Below are 23,213 nucleotides of genomic sequence, written 5' to 3'. Positions count from 1 at the left end.
TAATTAAATAATCAAATAGTGATACTTATACAAACACATGTAAAAGTGCTGCTATGACCCGGTGCAGGATTGCTCTGTCAGTCCTCGTAGTAGGTAGTAGGGATGGTTCACCGGGAAGCGCAAAAATATGTGGAAACAAAAAATATTGATAGTGCAATATTGTATGTGATAAGATCAAAGTAAATTGACTGATCTATTATAGGAGTACTCACAAGCGTGAGAGTGTTAGAGGCACGGAAAGGTATCTTTGGGTACTGTGGATGCCACACAGCGATCAGGAAATCAGTCTTTACCCCATATATAGACTCCAAGAGACCTTAAGAAATAAGACTGGACATAGTGCAGACTGTATACAAAGGGTTTTAAAAGGTAAGGGAAATGTAATACACTCACATGGTTTCAAAGTTAAAAAAGCATTTCGATCACACGCAGTGGATCTCTGCAGCCGGATAGATGATATCTCTGGTTCCCCTCTGCTGTGGCGTGCGTGTCACGGATGCGTTCCAGCTGAAACCGGAAGTGACGTCATCCGCTTCCAGGGGTTCCGGCCAATGTTGAAAACGTCACTCTACTCGTTTCACCTATTCGGTTTCATCAGGAGTAACGTTTTGGTGGATAGGGGAGACATATATACTCCTAACTTAGTTCCCATTGGTAGATGGAAAACTAGATTTTAATTGTACTAAATGGGTACACATGGGGTTATAATGAGACAGATCGTTAGTCTTTCTACATCACACATATGTAGAGTTCAAAAATAATTAATTAAATGGTAGATGCAATCAATTAGTATAAAACTATTTGGTATAAAACTATTTAAAAGATATGGAGTGTGTAGCCCAGGGAGTGACGTTACACCACCCCGCAGGCCAATGAGAGCGAGAGCCGTGGGCGGGCAACAACCAATCGGAAAACACAGAATCCCACAGACAAAACCACAGACAAACATTTCAGAGAGATAGGATATATATCTATATCACTTGTGAGCATATTCATATGTCTTAAGCAGGTATGCAACCCTGCCTTTCACCATTATCACCTAGCATACAGTGCTTCCATTGCAGTAAGGGATTCTGGGAAGTGACATGCAAATGAGCACAGGTGTGTCACCTTTAGCCTGACATTCATTTTACATGGAGCCCTTATAAGCAATGACCGCACTGTATGCTAGGTGATAATGGTGAAAGGCAGGGTTGCAGACCAGTCCCCAGTGTGTGTGTGTGTGTGTGTGTGTGTGTGTGTGTGTGTGTGTACATATATATATACATATATACATACCCTCCACCATATTGCATATAGCAAATAAAAAGATCACTTGTGAGCACATTCGTGTGTGCTCACAAGTGATTTTTTTATTTGCTATATGCAATACGGTGGAGGTTTCTTGTTGCCTTTTTCATCCACCATAACTTAAAATATGTATACACACACATGAAAAAGAAAGTACACCCTCTTTGAATTCTATGGTATTACATATCAGGTCATAATAATCTGTTCCTTAGCAGGTCTTAAAATTGGGTAAATACAACCTTAGATGAACAACACATGACATATTACACCTTGTCATGATTTATTCAACAAAAATAAAGCCAGAATGGAGAAGGCATGTGTGACAAACTAAGTATAACTTATGATTCAATAGCTTGTAGAACCACCTTTAGCAGCAATAACTTGAAGTAATCGTTTTCTGTATGACTATCAGTCTCTCACATCGTTGTGGAGGAATTTTGGCCCACTCTTCTTTACAAAGTTGCTTCAGTTCATTGAGGTTTGTGGGAATTTGTTTATGCATAGCTCTCTTAAGGTTCAGCCACAGCCTTTCAATCGGGTTGAGGTCTGGACTTTGACTGAGCCATTGCAACACCTTGATTATTTTCTTTTTCAGCCAGTCTGTTGTAGATTTGCTGGTGTGCTTGGGATGATTGTCCTGTTGCATGACCCAATTTCGGCCAAGCTTTAACTGTCGGATAAATGGCCTCACATTTTACTCTAGAATACTTTGGTATACAGAGGAGTTCATGGTCGACTCAATGGTTGCAAGGTTCCCAGGTCCTTTGGCTGCAAAACAAGCCAAAATCACCCCTCCACCACCGTGCTTGACAGTTGGTATGAGGTGTTTGTGCTGGTATGCTGTGTTCGGTTTTCGCCAAACGTGGCGCTGTGCATTATGGCCAAACATCTCCACTTTGGTCTCGTCTGTCCAAAGGACATTGTTCCAGAAGTCTTGTGGTTTGTTCAGATGCGACTTTGCAAACCTAAGCCGTGCTGCCATGTTCTTTTTAGAGAGAGGCTTTCTCCTGGCAACCCTTCCAAACAAACCATACTTGTTCAGTCTTTTTCTAATTGTACTGTCATGAACTTTAACATTTAACATGCTAACTGAGTCCTGTAGAGTCTGAGATGTAACTCCTTGGGTTTTTTGCAATTCATCTGAGCATTGCCCGGTCTGACCTTGGGGTGAATTTGCTGGGACGTCCACTCGTGGGAAGATTGGCAACTGTCTTGAATGTTTTCCGCTTTTGAATAATCTTTCTCACTGTAGAAGGATGGACTTTAAATTGTTTGGAAATTGCCTTATAACCCTTCCCAGATTGATGGGCAGCAACAATTGCTTCTCTAAGATCATTGTTGATGTCTTTCCTCTTTGGCATTGTGTTAACACACACCTGAATGCTCCAGACCAGCAAACTGCTAAAACTTCAGCTTTTATAGAGGTGGTCACACTTGCTGATGATAAATTAATCAAGGGCATTTGATTAACAGCACCTGTCTGCTACTTAGCATCTTAATTCCTATGGAAGCAGTAAGGGTGTACTTCATTTTTCACACATAGCTTCTCCATTTTGGCTTTATTTTTGTTAAATAAATCATGACACGGTGTAATCTGTCATGGGTTGTTGTTCATCTGAGTTTGTAGTTACCTAATTTCAAGACATGCTAAGGAACAGATGATTGTTATTATGTCCTGATATGTAAAACCATAGACTTCAAAGAGGGTGTACTTTCTTTTTCACACGTGTGTGTGTGTGTTTCAAAGCAAGCAGTTTGCATTCACGTGTATAGAGAAATGTTGGTGCTTGTCCCTTAAGGTTATTGATAAGCAAGGCGTTCATCTAAGCAAAGATGCAGGAAGGACGAGACCGCACATGGGTATAATCCAAAACAAGCTGTATTGGGATGACCGGCACACAAAACACACACACACACACACAGTTGTTTTACGCAAAATCAAAGGGCAGCACTCGGGTAAGTAGGTAAACAAGTTTTTGGATTGAGAAACAACTAGCACCTACTGAGAAATAACCTAACCGTTCTCCAAACGGTGCAGGGGAAAATACAACATATAAACACATATTGCTGACTGTTGCAGGGTACATGCAACTACACACGCGGGTTTCTTGACAAGGCTTATTTATTTAGCCTTAAAAGATATACAGCACACAAAAACAAGAATAGCTTTTCATCAGCAAACAAAAAGAAAACTGGCTTTTTCTTCAGCAGACAGTGTAAAAATCAGGCAGCTACCCTTTTCTATGCTGGAGACAGACCCTTCATAATCCATGTACTTTGATAACAGACCTTGTTTCAGTAATCTCTTCAGTAGCTTACTCCTCTCTCCTGAACAGCCAGCACCCATGTGTCTACAGCCTGGGGTTTTAACACACCTTGATTAGGCAGCTGGGATCCAACTAATTGTCCTGAGGTTCCCAGCTGAAGTTAACCTAGTCAGTGCTGCACTGCAAACTAGACATAGGTTTTCCAGGCATATAGCTGGTGGCTTTTATTTACCCTGTCACACTGACATAGCTGGATCACATGATGTCAGAGGGATATTAGCATAATGTCCAGACTATATAGAACGCCAGTGCATCAGAAGAACAAGTCCTTGTATTGTAATAAACTGCAGTTGAAATTAACTCCTTTCAATGTACTGGGTGTACAATAATGTTGCCCTAATAGGGTTAGGGGACTAGTACTTAATGCCAACGGCACCATTAATAATTAGTACAGACCAAAGTCCTATATAAGAAAAACAGGGTACAGCGACCCATAAAGCAGACTCACTTTTTTTCTCCTGGAGTTTCCAACAGTGGATGATTTGATAGGCGTGCAATCTCCCAGGTAAGCAGCAGGAACAACTAGGAAAAATGGCAGTGCACTGCCAGAAGGAACAGAAGGAGGCTCACGGTTTCAGCAGCAAAAGTTATTTATTGCATAAAAAAAGATGGACTAAATGTCCCCCCTAAGCACAGCACAGGTCCACCAACGCGTTTCGGGCACTATGCCCTTTCTCAAGGTGTACATAACGCTATAGAAAGCCGACATTTATACCCTGGCGCCAATCGCGCTATCGGGTGACGTCACTGACAATCTAACCAATCGTCTGGTGTCTCCTAATGGATGGATCCTTATTGGATAACAGGATCACGTCATATCAAATAACTTTACTGAAAACTAACATACCCCTCCATTCAATACAAGGGATATGAGCTTAGAGGATGAAACCCTCCGATTGGTTAACTAAACCCTGGCGGCAAGGTAAGTCACCACATCAGTCACTGCCTCCCACCCAAGTGCCCCTGGCACCCTCCCTCCCACCCAAGTGCCCCTGGCACCCTCCCTCCCACCCAAGTGCCCCTGGCACCCTCCCTCCCACCCAAGTGCCCCTGGCCCCCTCCCTCCCACCCAAGTGCCCCTGGCCCCCTCCCTCCCACCCAAGTGCCCCTGGCCCCCTCCCTCCCACCCAAGTGCCACTGGCCCCCTCCCTCCCACCCAAGTGCCCCTGGCCCCCTCCCTCCCACCCAAGTGCTCCTGGCCCCCTCCCTCCCACCCAAGTGCCCCTGGCCCCCTCCATCCCTCCTTCCCAAGTGCCCCTGGCCCCCTCCATCCCTCCTTCCCAAGTGCCCCTGGCCCCCTCCCTCCCACCCAAGTGCCCCTGGCCCCCTCCATCCCTCCTTCCCAAGTGCCCCTGGCCCCCTCCATCCCTCCTTCCCAAGTGCCCCTGGCCCCCTCCCTCCCACCCAAGTGCCCCTGGCCCCCTCCCTCCCACCCAAGTGCCCCTGGCCCCCTCTCCAGTCACTCACATCCGTCGTTGCCTGTAATTCACTGTTTGTGTCTGTGTGCGTATAGGGGAGAGCGAGTGTGTGTGTGTGTGTGTATCTGTATCAGTGTGTGTGTGTATGTGTGTGTGTGTGTGTGTGTGTGTAGCAGTGTCTCTGTGTGGCTGCGTGTGTGTCAGTGGCTGCGTGTGTGTGTATCAGAGGCTGTGTGTATGTATCAGTGTGTGTGTCAGTGGCTGCGTGTGTGTGTATCAGTGGCTGCGTGTGTGTGTATCAGTGGCTGTGTGTGTCTGTGTGTGTATCAGTGGCTGTGTGTTTGTGTGTGTGTATCAGTGGCTGTGTGTGTCTGTGCAGGCCCTATAGGCCAGTATAGGCGATAAAATTTTTAGTGGGTCACGAAGGAGAAGTTCAAAAATAACCGGGTCACGGAAAAAAAAGTTTGGGAAACCCTGCACCAGACGATTGGTTAGATAGCGCGATCGGCGCCAGGGTATAAATGTCGGCTTTCTATAGCGTTATGTACACCTTGAGAAAGGGCATAGTGCCCGAAACGCGTTGGTGGACTTGTGCTGTGGCTTAGGGGGGACATTTAGTCCATCTCTTTTTTTTTTTTTTATGCAATAAATAACTTTTGCTGCTGCAACCGTGAGCCTCTTTCTGTTCCTTCTGGCAGTGCACTGCCATTTTTCCTACTAATGTCCAGACTAGTAGCGCCAGAGGGGGGCAGGATAACTAAGAGCCTGATCATGCCACCATACTGTATGTCAGGCCTGCACAAATCGTAAAGTGAGAAGGGCCGAACTGCTCCAAGGAAAAAAAAATTGGGCCGCACGTGTAAAATCATCATCATCTCTCCTCCAGCACCTCAGCATCATCCTCATATCTCCCCCAACACCCCTCACTATCAACCTTTGCGATACTGCCCATCTATCTCTCATACCCTCATCTCTACCTCTCACCCACACACACAATACTCTCCCTCCACATCAAACACACAATACCCCCCTGCACAGCACACACATCACACACCCCTTGCACCTCACATCCCTCTCCCCCCTTGCACCTCACATCCCTCTCCCCCCTTGCACCTCACATCCCTCTCCCCCCTTGCACCTCACATCCCTCTCCCCCCTTGCACCTCCAATGACCCCCCTGCACTTCCCATCACCCCCCCCCCCTCCTGCACCTCACATATCACCCTCTCCCCGCCTGCACCTCACATCACCCACAGGGCCGCCAACAGAAATCATGGGGCCCAGGACAAATGAGAGGAGAAGGACCCACCTCCCCCCCCCCCCCCGAACCCATAGTGAACCTACCACGAAAAAATATATTTTAGCTCGCAACTTTTACTTAACGGTTTTCTTATTGTGATACAGAAAAAAACATTACAATGCAACCTGTTTATGTTTTATATTTTCAACAAAAGACATGTGCCTGCCTGCCTGGGTGGATGGGTGAACGGCGGTGGGTGGGTGACGGTGACTGGGTGGGTGACTTGACGGTGGGTGGGTGACGGTGACTTGACGGTGAGGGTGGGTCGGTGATGGTGATTTGACGGTGGGTGGGGGACTGGGTGGGTCACGGTGACTGGGTGGGTGGGTCACGGTGACTGGGTGCTTGATGGTGGGTGACTGGGGAAAAAATGGCGCAGATTTAATTCATTAACTGGCGCCTGGCCAGAGTCATTGCGGGCCGCACAGAAAGGCCAGGCCGTATGTTGTGCAGACCTGCTGTATGTAAATGCAAATAACTAGGAATGCTTCACAAGTATCAGTGGACCCAAAGGGTTTCTTCGGTCACTAGTACAAACCTGTTTGTGAATACCAAGACAATGTATGCAAAAGAAGAAATACTGTCAATTTATAAAGCATAGTGGTGTAGTGATCATAATGTATAAACCCCCACAGAGAAGATCACAAGGAGTCAGTATCATAATTATACATAGGGAAAAGTAATCCTGAATAATGGACAACCATAGTCCTACTGATTGAAAGAAGCTGTAGGAGGAATATCCTCCAAGTTCAGTGCATCTGAGTGTGAGGTCTTGAAATAATGAATAACAAATCTTGAGCGGACCCTGGGACAGGTAAGTGAAAACAAACAGCTGAGTATACCTTGATTGTAGCGCTCATTGATAGGTTACCTGCTGCCAATATTTTCAAGTGAACCCTGCCTGAACAAGCCGGTGTAGATGTACATCAGTGTATTCGGCACGTCCCTGTGTAGCTGACAGCAACTTTAGAGCATAACGTAATCCTCCAATAACATCATGATAAAGTTTTTACTCGCATGAACGCTGTTTGTATGCTGTCCCAAAGGCGTGCGTCCATGTCAGCCAGTGCTTTCTGGATAGCTGACCTGTGAAGACTCAGCCGTTCTTTCATAATTCTCATGGTTTTGCCCACGTAGTACAGTCCACAGGGGCACCGAATAAAGTAAACCACAAATCTTGATTCACAATACAATTCCTTGATTTTAATGCGATTGCCCTAGAATAAGATATTGACAGTAAACACACCCATGGGATTTGTGACCCCCGCTGGTCTTGTCAACCATGTTGGCTTAGCCGCATATTTGGTAGTGGGGTCCGCCCGAGTAAGGTAATCGCCAAGGTTTCGTCCTCTGCGGTAAGAGAATCTTGGTTGCTTTATGACATTTTTTGCCAATGTGTTTGTCATTAGTCAGGATATGACAATGTTTCAGGATGCTCCTCTTCATGAAGCCTGAGGCAGTGCAAAAAATGCTTTTAACGTTGAAACGGTTATCGTAATCTTTTTTTGCTCTGTTTTTTCAGCAAAATGTTTGTCAAAACATTTTGCCTGTTCCTGGAGATCTCCTTATGCCCATACCCACACTCCAGGAAACGGTCTTTCATGTCCATAAGTGCGTGATGCAGTTCCAGCGGGTCACTGGTAATTCTTATTATACGAAGAAATTGGGAGTATGGCAAGCCTGGTTTCACAGTAGTTGGATGATGCCTTGTAGCCAACAGCAGGGTGTTCTTGTCAGTAGCTTTCTTGAAAATCCTTGTGGCTAATGCCCCATTCCGTTTGTATACAACCGTGTCTTGAAAAGACACTTCCGTGCAGCTGAAGTTCACAGTAAAACGAATAGTTGTGGGTAGTTTATTTAGGTCATCCACAAATGCCAGTAGATCAATTTTGAGTCCATCCCAGATGAGAAACATCGATGTAACGTAAAAATGTAACTGTTATAGACATTATTGTTAAGAATGTGTGCTTGCTCGTAAGAGTCCATGAATACATTACCGCATTCCTAAAAAAGAAAAAAACATTTTTTTAGGAATGCGATATTATTCTTAATAAATGTGTGTTTAGCATAACCTATTTTATTTGCATATGTAATAGTATTCATTGTTTTCCAGCTGACACTGCTGCCGATACGACTAACCTCATTGGCCATTTTGGCTTAGCCAGCCAATGCGGGATGTTGGAGAGGTATATAGTGTATCTGTAGAGCAATGTTTAACCATACCCTGATGAAGTAGTGTTTCAGCTACGAAACGCGTAGGATTTATGTTTTTTACAATTGGTATTTTAACCTATGCAAGACTTCATTTCTGCAAAATCTAACAGCAATTGAATCTGTGATACACCGCGGAGGAGCGGCTGTTATTTATCAGCTGAGACTGTGCAGCTGGTATCACGCACTCTGCGTGTCTCTTGTTAGTCACGTGATACTGCTCGATCCGGGTCTCATGGACTAGCATTGCGCAATCGATGCGCGCCCAAGACCCAAGCTAGACTGGCTTGTATCCTTGGAAGTTACCTACTCGGGACTCGTGCCATTACCATCACCGGAAAGGCTTCCCAGAAAGTGATCACACCCTCAGACGGACCGATTGTGTAGCCGACTATCATCCTCAAGGAGCTGTGATGACGTCTTGATATCGCCTGTGATTACCTACCAGAGGGTCTCGTTCCAGCTTGTCTCACTGTGTGGTAACATGTGTTAATCCATACACTGCACGTGTTCTATTTTCCTGATGTACGCTGAATACTTACCTTTTTGATTTAGATAAATAATCTTGATATACTTCACTGTTGCGCTTTTGTTTTTGTTCATCTAGTGCTGTGGGGGTAACGAGCTACTCCCATGTGATACGGCTGCATACGCACTTCAAACCACACATGGTTACTGTATGTTACATTATATATTTAACACGTTTGTTAAGGTGGTGCATCATTGCACTTTATTCACTGAAACACTGGTTTAATTATACACTATTGTAGGGTATAGCTGCACACCTATGTACTTTTTCACAGGCGCAGGTAGAGTGACTGATTCAGCCTCTTACTGCGCCTCTCTTACAGACAGGTAAACCCCAGTAGGATTAACACAGCAAGGACCCCTGCTGTGTTAATCCGTTGGGCCATTAGTCTGTCGCGGCAAATTGAGAGAATTTCGGGGAAATCAAAAAACCAATTCACTAAAGGATTGGATATCGGCCACTGCATGTGTATATCTACTTTATATCTCTAACACCGTGACCATTGAAACTTGAGCCAGGGTTTCCAATGGGTTAGGACGTGCTGTTGCCAAATAATTTATCATAAACTACATGTCCTTTGTTTACAGCTGCAGTTCAAGCAATATCCTACATGGTTGTTTTTTTTTAATAAATCAGTTCTGTACTATGAGAAAATATATATATTTATTTATTTTTTTACCAATTTTTAAATACATTTTGAATGTATTCTAATGTAGCAAGCATTTTTGTTCCTATAGACATCATTTACAAATTCACACCCCTTCCCCTTCTAAGACAGGCTCTGGCTCTTGAGCCCTGCCCTCTCTAGCAGGGCACGAATTGTATCTAGTAACTGCCTGGTCACATGATCTTCCACACACAACTTTGCATTGTGGGTATTGTTTTGCAGCATTAACTGTATTAAATAACCCCAAGCAAAGCGATCGATTATAGGAGAATGGATCGATCTGCAACTTCGCTAATCACTTGTCAGTGTGCAGATTATATTGATGCACATATTGAATGGAATTTTTTGCAGCTTTAGGCCGCGTTCACACTGAGTTTTGCTAAGTTGCGTGACCGCGCCTCCGTCTGCTGGGCGATGTGTGATCATCCCCAGCAGACGGAATGATCCGACACAAGGCGACGTGTGTGTGTGTGTGTGTGTGTGTGTGTCCAGTCATCTTCCATTCCACACTGGGCTGGAGCAGTGAGCTGGGCAGTGTTTCCACTTGCAAATAAGGATTACAATTCTTAGTCAAGAAATAAGATTTCCTGGACAAAAACCTCTGATCAAAAATGTAGCTAAAAGGTGGTACAAGTTACAACATGTATGAGAAGAACAGACAAAGCTGTGCATTTTCCTTAGTTCTGTGCAAGTATTGTCTTTCACCCTCCCCTGTGGACTAGCAAACTGGTAGTGAGTGACGTTAAACACAAAAAACAAAACTGTGCGCTACTACCTAACTACCTATAAAGTTTAAATGTATAAATATATACAGTGCAGTGACTATACCATCAATTTAGTGATAAAAAATTTATAAAAAATTAAACCACAACTCCCACAGTGAGATAATTATACATTAAATAATAAGTACCACATAACCGTGTTGGGGATAATGGCGTCTGCAGCTGTAAACGCAGGGGTGGCTCAGCACCCCACACACACTAAGAGAATGGAAACAAAAGAAAACAGCGCACAACGCCAAATAGTGAAGCAAATTCAACAATATATTATAGAATTAAAAAGGGGGTAATATATCTGCGTACATGAAAAAAGTTGGTAAAAGGCATGTAGTGTGTATCACACTGTTTACCACTCGGCAGCTGTTAGCTGTAGATTCAGGTGCTTGCTTCCCTCTGCTGCTGCAGCTCAGTTGATTCTGGGGCAGGACGTCAGTCTTTTCACTCCCAAGGGGATTTCCCTTCATGCAGCCAGGTTCAGCAGCTGGTACTGGGGCTCGGTGAAATCGCTCCTGCTTCCTGGCCGATATGAAGCTGCTCCTGTACCTCGGCAGGTGTATCCTCTGCACAGAGGTTAAAACGCAGCTTGCTGGGATGCCCTCAGCATGCCACGATGCAGCAGTGGTGGATTCAATAGGGAAGTTTGAACAGTCTTTCAAAGTCTCTCACAAGTGTCCAAAACAGCACACAGGATGAAATAAAAACAGGACAGGCCAATACATAGACAAAGGCCAATGTAAGCAGATATAAGGCAATAGAATGTTGCATCTTTTTCTATTGCCTTATATCTGCTCACATTGGCCTTTGTCTATGTATTGGCCTGTCCTGTGTTTATTTCATCCTGTGTGCTGTTTTGGACACTTGTGAGAGACTTTGAAAGACTGTTCAAACTTCCCTATTGAATCCACCACTGCTGCATCGTGGCACGCTGAGGGCATCCCAGCAAGCTGCGTTTTAACCTCTGTGCAGAGGATACACCTGCCGAGGTACAGGAGCAGCTTCATATCGGCCAGGAAGCAGGAGCGATTTCACCGAGCCCCAGTACCAGCTGCTGAACCTGGCTGCATGAAGGGAAATCCCCTTGGGAGTGAAAAGACTGACGTCCTGCCCCAGAATCAACTGAGCTGCAGCAGCAGAGGGAAGCAAGCACCTGAATCTACAGCTAACAGCTGCCGAGTGGTAAACAGTGTGATACACACTACATGCCTTTTACCAACTTTTTTCATGTACGCAGATATATTACCCCCTTTTTAATTCTATAATATATTGTTGAATTTGCTTCACTATTTGGCGTTGTGCGCTGTTTTCTTTTGTTTCCATTCTCTTAGTGAGTGACGTAAGTGCTGTTAACATGACACAAATTCACACGTGTATGAATGACCCTACCCTCCGATTTCACTGCCAAGAACTGCCGAGTCTCTGATCAATTTAAGCAGCCAATCAATGTAAATGTCTGGACATTGATTGGCTGCTGAAATTGACGTCACGCTGCTGCAGCCAGAGATCAGTTTCAAAAGACTCCAGCTACTGAAGCAGCGTCAACGCCGTACTTTGCAGCCAATGGTAGTTTCAATACTGAACACTACCATTGCCCGCCAGGAGTCTGTGACAAACGCGCGCGCTGTGTGAGCGGGGCCTTAAAGTGCATCTAGAACAACTTTTTATATATATATATATATATATATAAAAGATTGAGAGAGAGAAAAAGGCCCTAAATAAAGCACTCTAGTATTTGTATCAGTACAAATCACATAAAGTTTATTTAATGTATTGTCACAGAACAAAAATGGTTAAAACAAAGCACAGAAATGTTTAAAATACAGCATGGATCCCCTGTTCATTACAAAGCTAAACAACTCCCTCAAAGAAGATGCCCAAAATACACTCAGATAGTATTCTGAAACACCTGACAAAATATACCTGGTGTGACACCCAACAGACTAAATAGTCACGGTTAGGGCTATGTGATCATCTGCGAAAGGTCTGATATGCCTACTAACCCCTGCAGTGTAGGGTTTGTCTAGGCGACAAAAAGTAGCAGGTAAGTGACAGCAGAGATACACAGATTAAAGCCTGCAAAGCACATATAAGCCTATAGCTAGAAGGAGTGGTACATCACCTATGGTCAGGTACAGTGTGGTCGGTACATTCAGGGGGGAACAAGGAGGGATGTTAGAGCATAGTAATGTGACCCAGAGAGGGGACAAACCAGGGGATCCTGCCTGCTGGACCTGCTCCTACGCGTTTCGGCACACAGCCTTCTATATAATATCTGAGCAACTCCAACCTTATAAGGGTTCTCTAATAGCATCTGAGATCAGATGCATTGTAAATTATCCGGTATTTGTTACAATTCTCAAATGACCACAAAATTACTTGGAACGGGATGCCTGGGGAACCCAAGGGTTCATTGGAACACCTGTTAAAATCCATTGCTCTAGATCAGTGTTTTCCAGTTGCTGCTGAAACCTTTATTGTTTTTAAACTTTAAATTCGGAATCTACAGAAACCCAACCCACTTATCATTGGGGAGGGTGGAGTTCTATGTATATCTTTATTTATATAGCGCCATTTTATGTTAATTGTGCTTCACCGCATTAATACAGGTGACATAATAGAACACTTAATGGGGAAAAATAATATAACACATTGGAACACTGAAAAAAAAGTCCCTGCCCCGACGAGTTTATAATCTACGTTGAGAACCAGTAGGAGGATTAATTTAATAACTTTTACATGCTGCAGCTTTGTCAAGGCGCTCCCAGCTCCTCTCCCTGCAGAAGTGACCGAAAGGGATGGGTGAGGGAATGTGGCTGGAAGCTCCTGGACACACTGCAGCTTCCAACAGACCCCAGCAGCCGGAACACAGGAATATCGCGGTAATAAACAATTGTAAATTCTGAGTTACCGTGCATTTCTGCTACCAAGATATTGCCATCATACCAGTATATTGCCCAACCCAAGTGTTTTTTAGGTTTGAAGGAAAATTGACCGTGTAATTAAAAGAACATATTTATTCAACCGTGTACTCCTGTTGCCCAAGTTTTCTCTCTTGTATATGTTTAATCAATCAACAAGATTACCCATTGAGTCAGATATTGAGAGAATCTTTTAAGGATGTATTCGTCTTTTGCAAGAGATGGACACATGAAAGATGTACTGAAGGAAGAATGTTGTGATTGGCCTTTCAGGTTTACTAGAGTGGGGTTAAGCTAAAGTAGGTCTCTGAAAAAGCATTCCATAAAGGTAAATTGGAGTAGTAAAGGTTATATGTACTTTGCATCGGTTTATATGACTGGGTTATTTAGGCAAGTTGAAATTCTTGCTGATGCGTCAATGTTGATGCATTGGTAAAGGTAAAACATAACAGACCTCTGGCGCTGAGGAATTTAAGCACGATGGGGCTAAGATGGAATAATCTTGAATCTTAGGAATGACGTACCTCAGGAAAGGGAGACAAGCAAAACATACACTACTATAGTGCGTTATCCTAGAATACAATTGATTTGGCAAGGTATGCAAGGCAAAGGATTTAATAATAGTATTAAAAAAGAGTAAAATGCGCATGTGAACACACACACACACACTGTGTTCACAACAATAACAAATGACTGATGTCACACTCTCCTCCGCTGTGGGTTATAATTGGAAACCTACTCGCATCAAGTGGCTAGGTCTCAAACCTCAATGTGGACAATCTCACACGCAGATTGGACTTTGCTCCGTCTGTGGATGGTGTTCTCCGTCACCTTGTCGGCCTCGAGGCACCGGCTCCTTCGAATCGGCAACTACTCCGCTGCTCCCGATGACGTCACACGCTATGCATCCGCTACGGTGTCCCTGCTGTGCCACAATCCAACGCGTTTCTAGACTCAAAATAGCTGGTCTCTTCGTCGGTGATATGCATCAAGGCTAGCTTGAAGGTTATTTATACCCTATTATTGTTAAGGTAGGCCTTGAACAATTCTAGCTCACTGGAAGTGCCCTTCCAAATGAATATTACATCATCTATGCAGCGCCGCCAGAGCACCAGGTTCGCCCCAAGTGGGCAATTGGACCAGATGGTGTCGTCCTCCCATATACCCATGAACAGATTTAGCATAACTGGGAGCGAGCCTGGTTCCCATAGCGGTTCCACATATCTGCAAATAGAAATGGCGTTCCAAACATGAAAAAATTATGATCCAAAATTAATCTTATTCCTCTTAGCAGAAAGTCATTAAGAGGCAATGATGCTGTTGGATTACTTGCGAGAACTCTAGATATTGCCTCACAACCCAGTTGGTGTGAAATTATTGTATACAGAGAGTTGACATCTCCTGTAACAAAAATATATTCAGGTTGCCATTGAATATCTTGCAGTAATTGCAAGATGTGTAGTGTCCCTCAAATGCGAGCGTAACTGTGACACATAATTCTGCAAATGATGATCTATGTATTGGGATAGGGGCGAAGTGAGGGAACCAATGCCCGATATAATGGGACGTCCGGGCGGTCTTTTAAGATCTTTGTGGATTTTTGGAATTAGGTAAAAAATTGGGATCCTGGGATGAGGGCATAGTAGTAATTTATATTCGTTATCAGTAATGATCTTATTGTTTAAAGCAGAATCTTTTTCAAAGTATCTTGATACTCTGACATAGGATTGTGGTCCAATGGCCGATATGTCGCCATGGATGCGCCCAGCCTCTTCGAGGTAATAGGCCACATCCATGACGACAATGCCACCCCCCTTGTCAGCTGCCTTAATTACAATTTGTTCATTCTTTTCCAAATCTCTCATCGCCTGAATCTCTTCTTTACTGAGATTACTCCTCCCAGGAGTATCCCTTGTAACCAGTTTTTCCAATTCTGCCAGAACCATCTCAGACAATGATTCAACTAAATTACCCCTTGCAAACCTTGGATAAAAAGTTGAGGAGGGCTTACATTTGATGTATGTGGTGACATTGGTTTCCAATGAAATTGATTTGTTGCTGTCCTTATTGTTAGCAAAAATCTTTTTAAAGCTAAATTACGTATGAACTTCTGCACATCTATATAGATGCTGAAGTGATTAAAATCACACGCAGGAGCAAATGAAAGCCCTTTCCCCAATATTCTTTTTTTCATTCTCAGTAAGAATGTGTTTGCCAAGATTGAAAATATTTTTCTGGTATGATAATGCTTTGGTTTCCCTTATTTGGCTTCTCTTCTGGCAAGTCTTTTCCTTTCCTCCCCTTGTACCTCTTTTTCGCTTTTGCGTTTTCTGGAGTTGGGAGTTAATGGCTCCTTGTCTACATGTTCCCTCTGATACTGCTGATCTCTCTCCCTCCATTCTAAAAAAGAGAATGTGGGTTTCTTAACTACACTAGTACCCTGTTCTTTTGGAGGGCTCTTCCAGTGAGCTAGAATTGTTCAAGGCCTACCTTAACAATGACAGAAACTTGCATTTCACGTTTAAACAGAGTAAAGTAAGCATCGAATTCTTGGACCTTCAGAGATGTCGAGTCTAATACTATTCAGACTAAGACATATTATAAACCAGTCCAAGCAAATAACTATCTTCTTGCCAGCAGCCACCACAACCCTAGTTGGATAAAAAATATCCCCAAGGGTGAGGTGGTGAGACTGAAACGGAACTGTTCAAATGAAATAACAGTCAAAGAACAGGCCGAATCCCGGAAACAAAAATTCATCGATAGGGATTACAATCTTAAACTGCTTGACGATGCTATTGAAACTGTAAGTGAAATGACAAGATCAGATCTGTTAACATAGAAACATGATAATAAAAGTCTTAATGATGAGAGGAAAGATACAGTGGCAGTTGTCACAAAATACAACTCTATGGCACCTAAAATAAAAGGAATACTGTATTCAATAAGTACTGGAACCTACTGAGACATGATGAGGTCCTAAGAAGTTTTTTAAAAGAAAATCCAGAGATCTATTTCAGGAGAGCAGACAATTTAAAAAATAAAAAAAATTCAAAGCTGTCCTTTTAGTGATCTGAATAAATCAGCCCATGGTGGGATCAAGGGACATTTTCCATATGCTAAGTGTATTGTATGTAAGTACAGTGTTAAAACAAAAACATTCAGATCCAAGGTCACCAGTGCCGAGTATAAAATAAATACCCTTATTGACTATGGCAATTAATATGTGGTTTATCTGTTGGAATGCCCGTGCGGCCTACAATATGTGGGCCACACGAGCAGGACACTCCAGGTTAGGCTGAGAGAACACACATACATTATGACTCAAGTCCTCTCTTAATATTGTATCACACCATTTTAAACAGGTGCATTCACATAGTCCAGTGGGGCTTAGATGTCAAGCCATTGAATGTCCCAGTTTTAGCTCTAGGGGGGGACGATAGGGTGAACCAAATTTTCAAAAGGGAATCCTATTGGATTTTTGAGCTCAAAACCATGAGTCCTCAAAGACTCAACATTAGAATTTGACTTGGTGGCTTTTTTAAAATAATTAATTACAAGTAATTGGTTTTGAGTTAGGTGTATTGCAGTCAGTTTCCCCAATGTGTTTCCTTGTAGGCTTTTTAGTATGGCAGGCCGATTCCTTTCCCCTACTAATAGCTGCACACTAATCCGTAATGATTTCACATTAATCATAGTACACATTTTTAGTCAGCATACACAGTAGGTAGTCCTTTAGATTTACATATCCCAGCACTTGTTCACATTTATATATTTTTCACATTAGATATCACCATTTATACCTCTTATATATAGGTTTACATATTCTCCTATTGGTTAGAACATAGTACACATGCCTAGTTAGTATAGACAGGAGGTAGTCTATATTCACATATTACAGCACTTGTTTATATTTCTTCACAGTAGATTAATATGCATACCTCTTATAGGTTTACATACTAACATTTATTTTAGATTAAGTTGTCTTCCATCTATCAATTAGACATGATTTATTTTATTGTTGCTTATTATGGTTTTTATATGCACTTATTCATTTATTGTTGTCATTTATCATAATGTCGTGTTTGTCTGTGCATCCATTTATTTTGACCCTTTTATACTTAATGCATGTCATATTTCATGTTATGTTGTATATTTCATGTCAGTCATGTTGATCCAGCAGTCAGCTGGTATTTGCGCAATCAGGCCTATTTATCAATTACGTGTATGATCTGGGACCTAATAGGGTATAAATAACCTACAAGCTAGCCTTGATACATATCCCCGACGAAGAGACCAGCTATTTTGAGTCTAGAAACGCGTTGGATTGTGGCACAGCAGGGACACCGTAGCGGATGCATAGCGTGTGACGTCATCAGGAGCAGCGGAGTAGTTGCCGATTCGAAGGAGCCGGCGCCTCGAGGCCGACAAGGTGACGGAGAACACCATCCACAGACGGAGCAAAGTCCAATCTGCGTGTGAGATTGTCCACATTGTGGCTTGAGACCTAGCCACTTGATGTGAGTAGGTTTCCAATTATAACCCACGGCGGAGGAGAGTGTGACATCAGTCATTTGTTATTGTTGTGAACACAGTGTGTGTGTGTGTGTTCACACGTGCATTTTACTCTTTTTTAATACTATTATTAAATCCTTTGCCTTGCATACCTTGCCAATCAATTGTATCCTAGGATAATGCACTATAGTAGTGTATATGTTTTTCTCGTCTCCCTTTCCTGAGGTACGTCATTCCTAAAATTCAAGATTACTCCATCTTAGCCCCATCGTGCTTATATTCCTCAGCGCCAGAGAGGTCTGTTATGTTTTGCATTCTATACTGGACATTAGACACCCAGTGGACTTTTTAGGCTGCTATTTGGACTATATCACAGGATCATACAATTGGACTTTATTTACTGTTGTTTTGTTATAATATATAGATTCACTAATTTTATTTTAGGGTGATATTAGCGCTTTTTGTACACTAAGTATATCAATTGGCATTGGTAAAGGTGTCCAGTGCACATTCTTATTAAAGATAATGCCTGTATGGTCTGGGGTGCATATCTGCTGATGTGCAACGTCTGGGGCAGCTAACCAACCATCTTTCCTCTTGTTCAAGTAAGTTAAATGGATGTGATTCTGGGAGACTACTGTTTTTTATATAATTTCTGTATATTCTATTATGTACTGTGTTGAAATATAAGAAGTTAAACTTATTTTATGTATTTTAAGCCATGTTATCAGTGGGGCTTTTCCTCAGACACTGACTAAACTTAACTGATACATTTTTTTTTTTTTTTTTTTAAATATAGCATTTGCATATATGGGGGTGGAGATCGTAAAGGACAAATAAATGTGGTCACTAAAGGTGTGGATATTGTTATTGCTACTCCCGGAAGATTAAACGATCTTCAGATGAACAACTTTATAAATCTAAAAAGTATAACTTATTTGGTAAGTGTCAGTTTAAGTTACCTGCAGTAGTGTGAAATAACATTAGACTACATAAAATTTGTCTTGCTAATGTCCATCATAGTTTTATTTTATTTTTAATCTCATGTCACATTATCTTGTGTGTAGGAAATTGTTGCTTTTGCCCAAAGTATTAGAATAGGATTTCCCAACCTTTTTTGTTTTACGTTGTGCACGCCCTGCTAGAAAATATGTTCCCATGAATCCCTAATTAATCTTATTGCCTACTCCTCAGATTATTGCTAACAAAATTGTTTGACTGATCCCAAGCAATATAGTGTCCGGAGATCATTGGGGTAAACATACTTTTTAAAGAAGGTCCCAAACTGCATATTGGTGTGTGGTACAGCTGATTAGTTCCAGCGGTAGCATCCAAAGTTACACCCTACAATGCCTTGCCGCTGTGGATAAAGCCTTGTGCGGAGCTACTTTGGAACCTCTTCCAGTAATTAACCACTATTATAGGCAAAGCAGTAAAATTCCAGGCATTATTGAAAACCCTGCTCTCTGATTTGGTAATGCCCGGAATTTAAGCAGCTTGCAATGTAGTTTTCAATGTGTTTATTTCGAGCCAATCTGCTTTCAGAACAGCTGAGACAGGGCAGGGGATTTGTCTGAATAAAGTAACAGCTCTGCGACAGGGAAGGGGATTGGTCAGGATGTATCAGCCACGGGTTGACTCCTCCCCCTCCCGAGCTGATTGAGATTTTCTGTGCAGATGCAGTTGAATTTGTGGAGGGGGGGGGGGGGGTCTGCAAAGAAGTAAGTGGCTGTCTGCAGTTTCTGTGTGTGTGTGTGTGTGTGTGTGTGTGTGTGTGTGTGTGTGTGTGTGTGTGTGTGTGTGTGTGTGTGTGTGTGTGTGTGTGTGTGTGTGTGTGTGTGTGTGTGTGTGTGTGTGTGTGTATAGAGCTCCAGTGTGTCTGTCAGCAACAGTGTTTATGGGTGTAGCATGTGTGTTGCAGCAGAGTTTGTGTGTAAAGCTGCTGTGTTGTGTGGTTGTGTGTGTAGAGCGTGTGTGTTTGTGTGTGTGTGTGTGTGTGTGTGTGCACAAGAAGGGGCGGCAGAATGTAGATATAGATATCTGCAGTGTAAGCGTATATAGAGGTGGTTTCATGTATTTACCATTTTATTTTAATAAAAAAATCTATTTAACTATACCAGTGTCTATTATTAAAGAAATAACCCTACATTTAGCCTATAATAGTAACAATCCCCTCAGAACAGGTCATTACTGGCCAATAATGCCCTGGCTGGGTTAAAGTCTCTCGGCTTCGCCTCGGGCCTTCAACTCTTCCAGCCAGGGCATTATTGGCCAGTAATGCCCTGTTCTTCGTGGATTATTACTTAAATACCATCCACTCTAATGTGCAGTTTGGAGCCTTACCAAGTGCACAGTCCCCATATTGGCTCTGATACCCAATATACTGCCTGTGGTCGGCCATTTCATATTTCTTTTGGCCAACCCCTTAGAGACACCTTGCAAATACATGGTGGTTTGCACACTCCGTGTTCGGACACGCTGTATTAGAAGATACAAAATGGAAAAGTGTGAATATAGACCTAGATTGATTTGTGTATGAGTTTGATTAATTTATTAATGCATCTTGGAGGTTAGATTGCTGATGCTGCCATGTGAATGTCCTGCATATGGAACAGTGTAATGGGTTCCAATCAGGAGCCTACCTCCCAGGCTCCCTCTTCTGCCTACTTCTGGTATCTGTCTCATTTTCTCATTTACAAATTGTCAGAGCTCTGGTCTGGCTTATTCTATCCTGAAACAGTTTGCCTGCTTCCTCTGAAATATCTGTGAGTTGAAAAAACTGATAACCTGTGGTACAATGGGCGTACAAGGGGCAAGTGAGCAATCAATTTAATTTCCTGATCTCTGCAGATCCCCATTTTGGTGAAATCCATGCTTATGGAATTAGATCATATGGTGAGGTTTTTAAGTGGGTCAGGGTGGGTTTAACTAAAACAAAATTTGAAACTGGTCTGTTTTTCAAAATTAAGGTAACCCCTTTCAAACACATTGACTAAATCTTAAAGCCACATAACTTTATGAAGTTTAAAAATATACTTAATGTCCCTAGTCCTTCACACTCGTCACATTTTAATTCTGAATTATCAGTGTTATCTTTAGAAACCCTTTGACTACATAAATATTGGTGGTACATTTTCTGTGCATCACTTGTGAAATTAAAGAACTGCCGCACTTGTCTGAGTGCGTACCTTTTTTTTATTAGATAATAAATATTCCCTTGTCTTTAAATAGCGGTATTTGTTAACTTGGATTTATTTTTATATTTTGAAGCTGTTTTGTATTTCATGTTTATTTCTGTTGTTTAAGCCCATATCTGGCTGCATAGACAAGTGTTTTTTTTTTTTTTTAATTATTATTATTATAATTTGTGTAAGGAACCCAATGAGTAATATGTGTACTTCTGAGGAACCCCAACCCTCTCTAATAACAGGTCTGAGATCCGATGCACTGTAATTTGTTCAGCATTTGGTACAACTGTCAAATGACCTGAAAATTGCAGGGAACACTTTATGGATGTCTGGGGAACTCGAGGGTATCAAGGAATGCCTGTTCAAAAACACTGCCATAGACAATGTAATTTGACATTGCTAGTCATTGTGGGAGTCTAGAAAATAATTTCGGGATCCTAATGAGATGTTTAACTTTGTAAGAATGTGTACAGTATGTACAAAATGTTTGCTGAACTTTCATCATAGGTTTTGGATGAAGCAGATAGAATGTTGGACATGGGATTCGAACCGCAGATTATGAAGATATTAATTGATATACGTCCTGATAGACAGACCATTATGACGAGGTAAGTGCATATAGATTGGCTGCATATGTAGATCTCTTGCTGTAAATTGGAGTATAGAAAATAGCATACCAGCATATTTTTGAAGATTTATACATTTTACTATGGAAAGTGATACAGCTCAACCCCGTTACAACGCGAATCCGCTTATAATGCGATGCAAGTGTGGCTCTCAATTTTCGTATTTATGAAAACTTTACAACACGATTATTGGTATCTTAAATACTTTATTGTACAATGCATACAATTGTACATTATTTCTAACCCGATCCGCTTATAATGCAATATGATTCTTTGGCCCCCAAGTACAGCGTTATAAGGGGGTTGAGCTTTATGATTATGCCTCAGCGCTATATAACCATAATTAGGCTTGCCATGCAAGTTTCAATCAGTCAGGAAGCGCATGCATTGATTATCTACACTTAAGTGCTGAGGTAACAGTAAGGGCAGTAAGAAGAACATTTCACACTTTCAAGAAGGGAGAACTCTGGGTTGTATGTAGATCTTTGTACATGGCTATTACTAGCAATAATATACACAACAAAATTGCAGAAATACTACAGAATGCAACATTAGGAAAGCAATGAGGAGCTTACAATCTAGGGACTGGATTTATCAAATTTCAATAACCTAAAAATGCTAATTTATCTCCAAGTAAGTCATTTTTGTGGTTGAATAAATCAATGTTGTATCGCCAACAATATGGCACCTTATTTTGGGTGTGTTAAAAATATCGATTCTAAAAAATAAAAAAAACAAGAGCGGATCTCGCACGTTTAAGTAAACCTTATCAATTTAAAAAACAAACCGAATATTGCAAGTTTAAGTTAAAAAAAAAAACTAGTATTAATCAAATTTCGATATTTTTAGCAACGCTATTTATACTTGTATTATCTCCACTTTATCGCCTCCTCCAGGCTGGTGCTAAACATACCTGCGCGCCTCTACTAACAGGCGATCGTGCTGTTTTTATTTTACTAACAAGGGGTCTCCGGAGCTGAATCTCATTAATTTCAGCCTAAGGTCCCCCTGCTTCCCCCGATGCCGGTATCTCCGCAAAGTTTAAATGTCCCGGTCACGTGACACGGACGATTTAAACAGTGCAGGGACAATCCGGGGGCCTGTAACTCGGTTCAGCTCCGGAGACCTTTGCTTCAATACTGTTATTAAAATAAAAGCAGCTTTATTACCTTAGCGTTTAGCCGTTAAGGTAATGAAGGGGTGAAATTCGAGTACCTGGTTTATTGTGGGTAGAGGGGGTGGTTGCTCCAGGTTGGGTGGTTAGGCCCACAGGGAAGGTTGCGGGATAGTTTAACCCCTTTCAACAAGCGCGCGCACACTACAATAATTGGCAAAATTCCTATTGTCTAGATCTGGATAATGGCGCATTTTTCCACTAAAAATAAAACCGTGCATATAGTAAATTAAAGTTGTACTTAACCCTGCCAGGTTGAAAGCCACCCTCGTCC

At 42.2% G+C, this 23,213-nt stretch overlaps 1 protein-coding gene across 1 annotated transcript in view; it reads left to right on the top strand.

Moving 5' to 3' along the window:
• The window catches only part of DDX43 (DEAD-box helicase 43), a 95,657-nt gene that overhangs the window by 33,687 nt on the left and 38,757 nt on the right, over positions 1 to 23,213 (top strand). The window contains exons 9-10 of the mRNA XM_075598018.1: positions 18,751 to 18,892; positions 21,647 to 21,747. Of these exons, the coding sequence (XP_075454133.1) occupies positions 18,751 to 18,892; positions 21,647 to 21,747 (243 nt within the window). The remainder of the gene's footprint in view (positions 1 to 18,750; positions 18,893 to 21,646; positions 21,748 to 23,213) is intronic.

Source organism: Ascaphus truei, chromosome 4, assembly GCF_040206685.1.
Source record: "Ascaphus truei isolate aAscTru1 chromosome 4, aAscTru1.hap1, whole genome shotgun sequence".
NCBI classification, from domain to species: domain Eukaryota; kingdom Metazoa; phylum Chordata; class Amphibia; order Anura; family Ascaphidae; genus Ascaphus; species Ascaphus truei.
The sequence above is the reverse complement of the archived record's forward strand: the minus strand, read 5'-3'. Positions and strand labels throughout refer to the sequence as shown.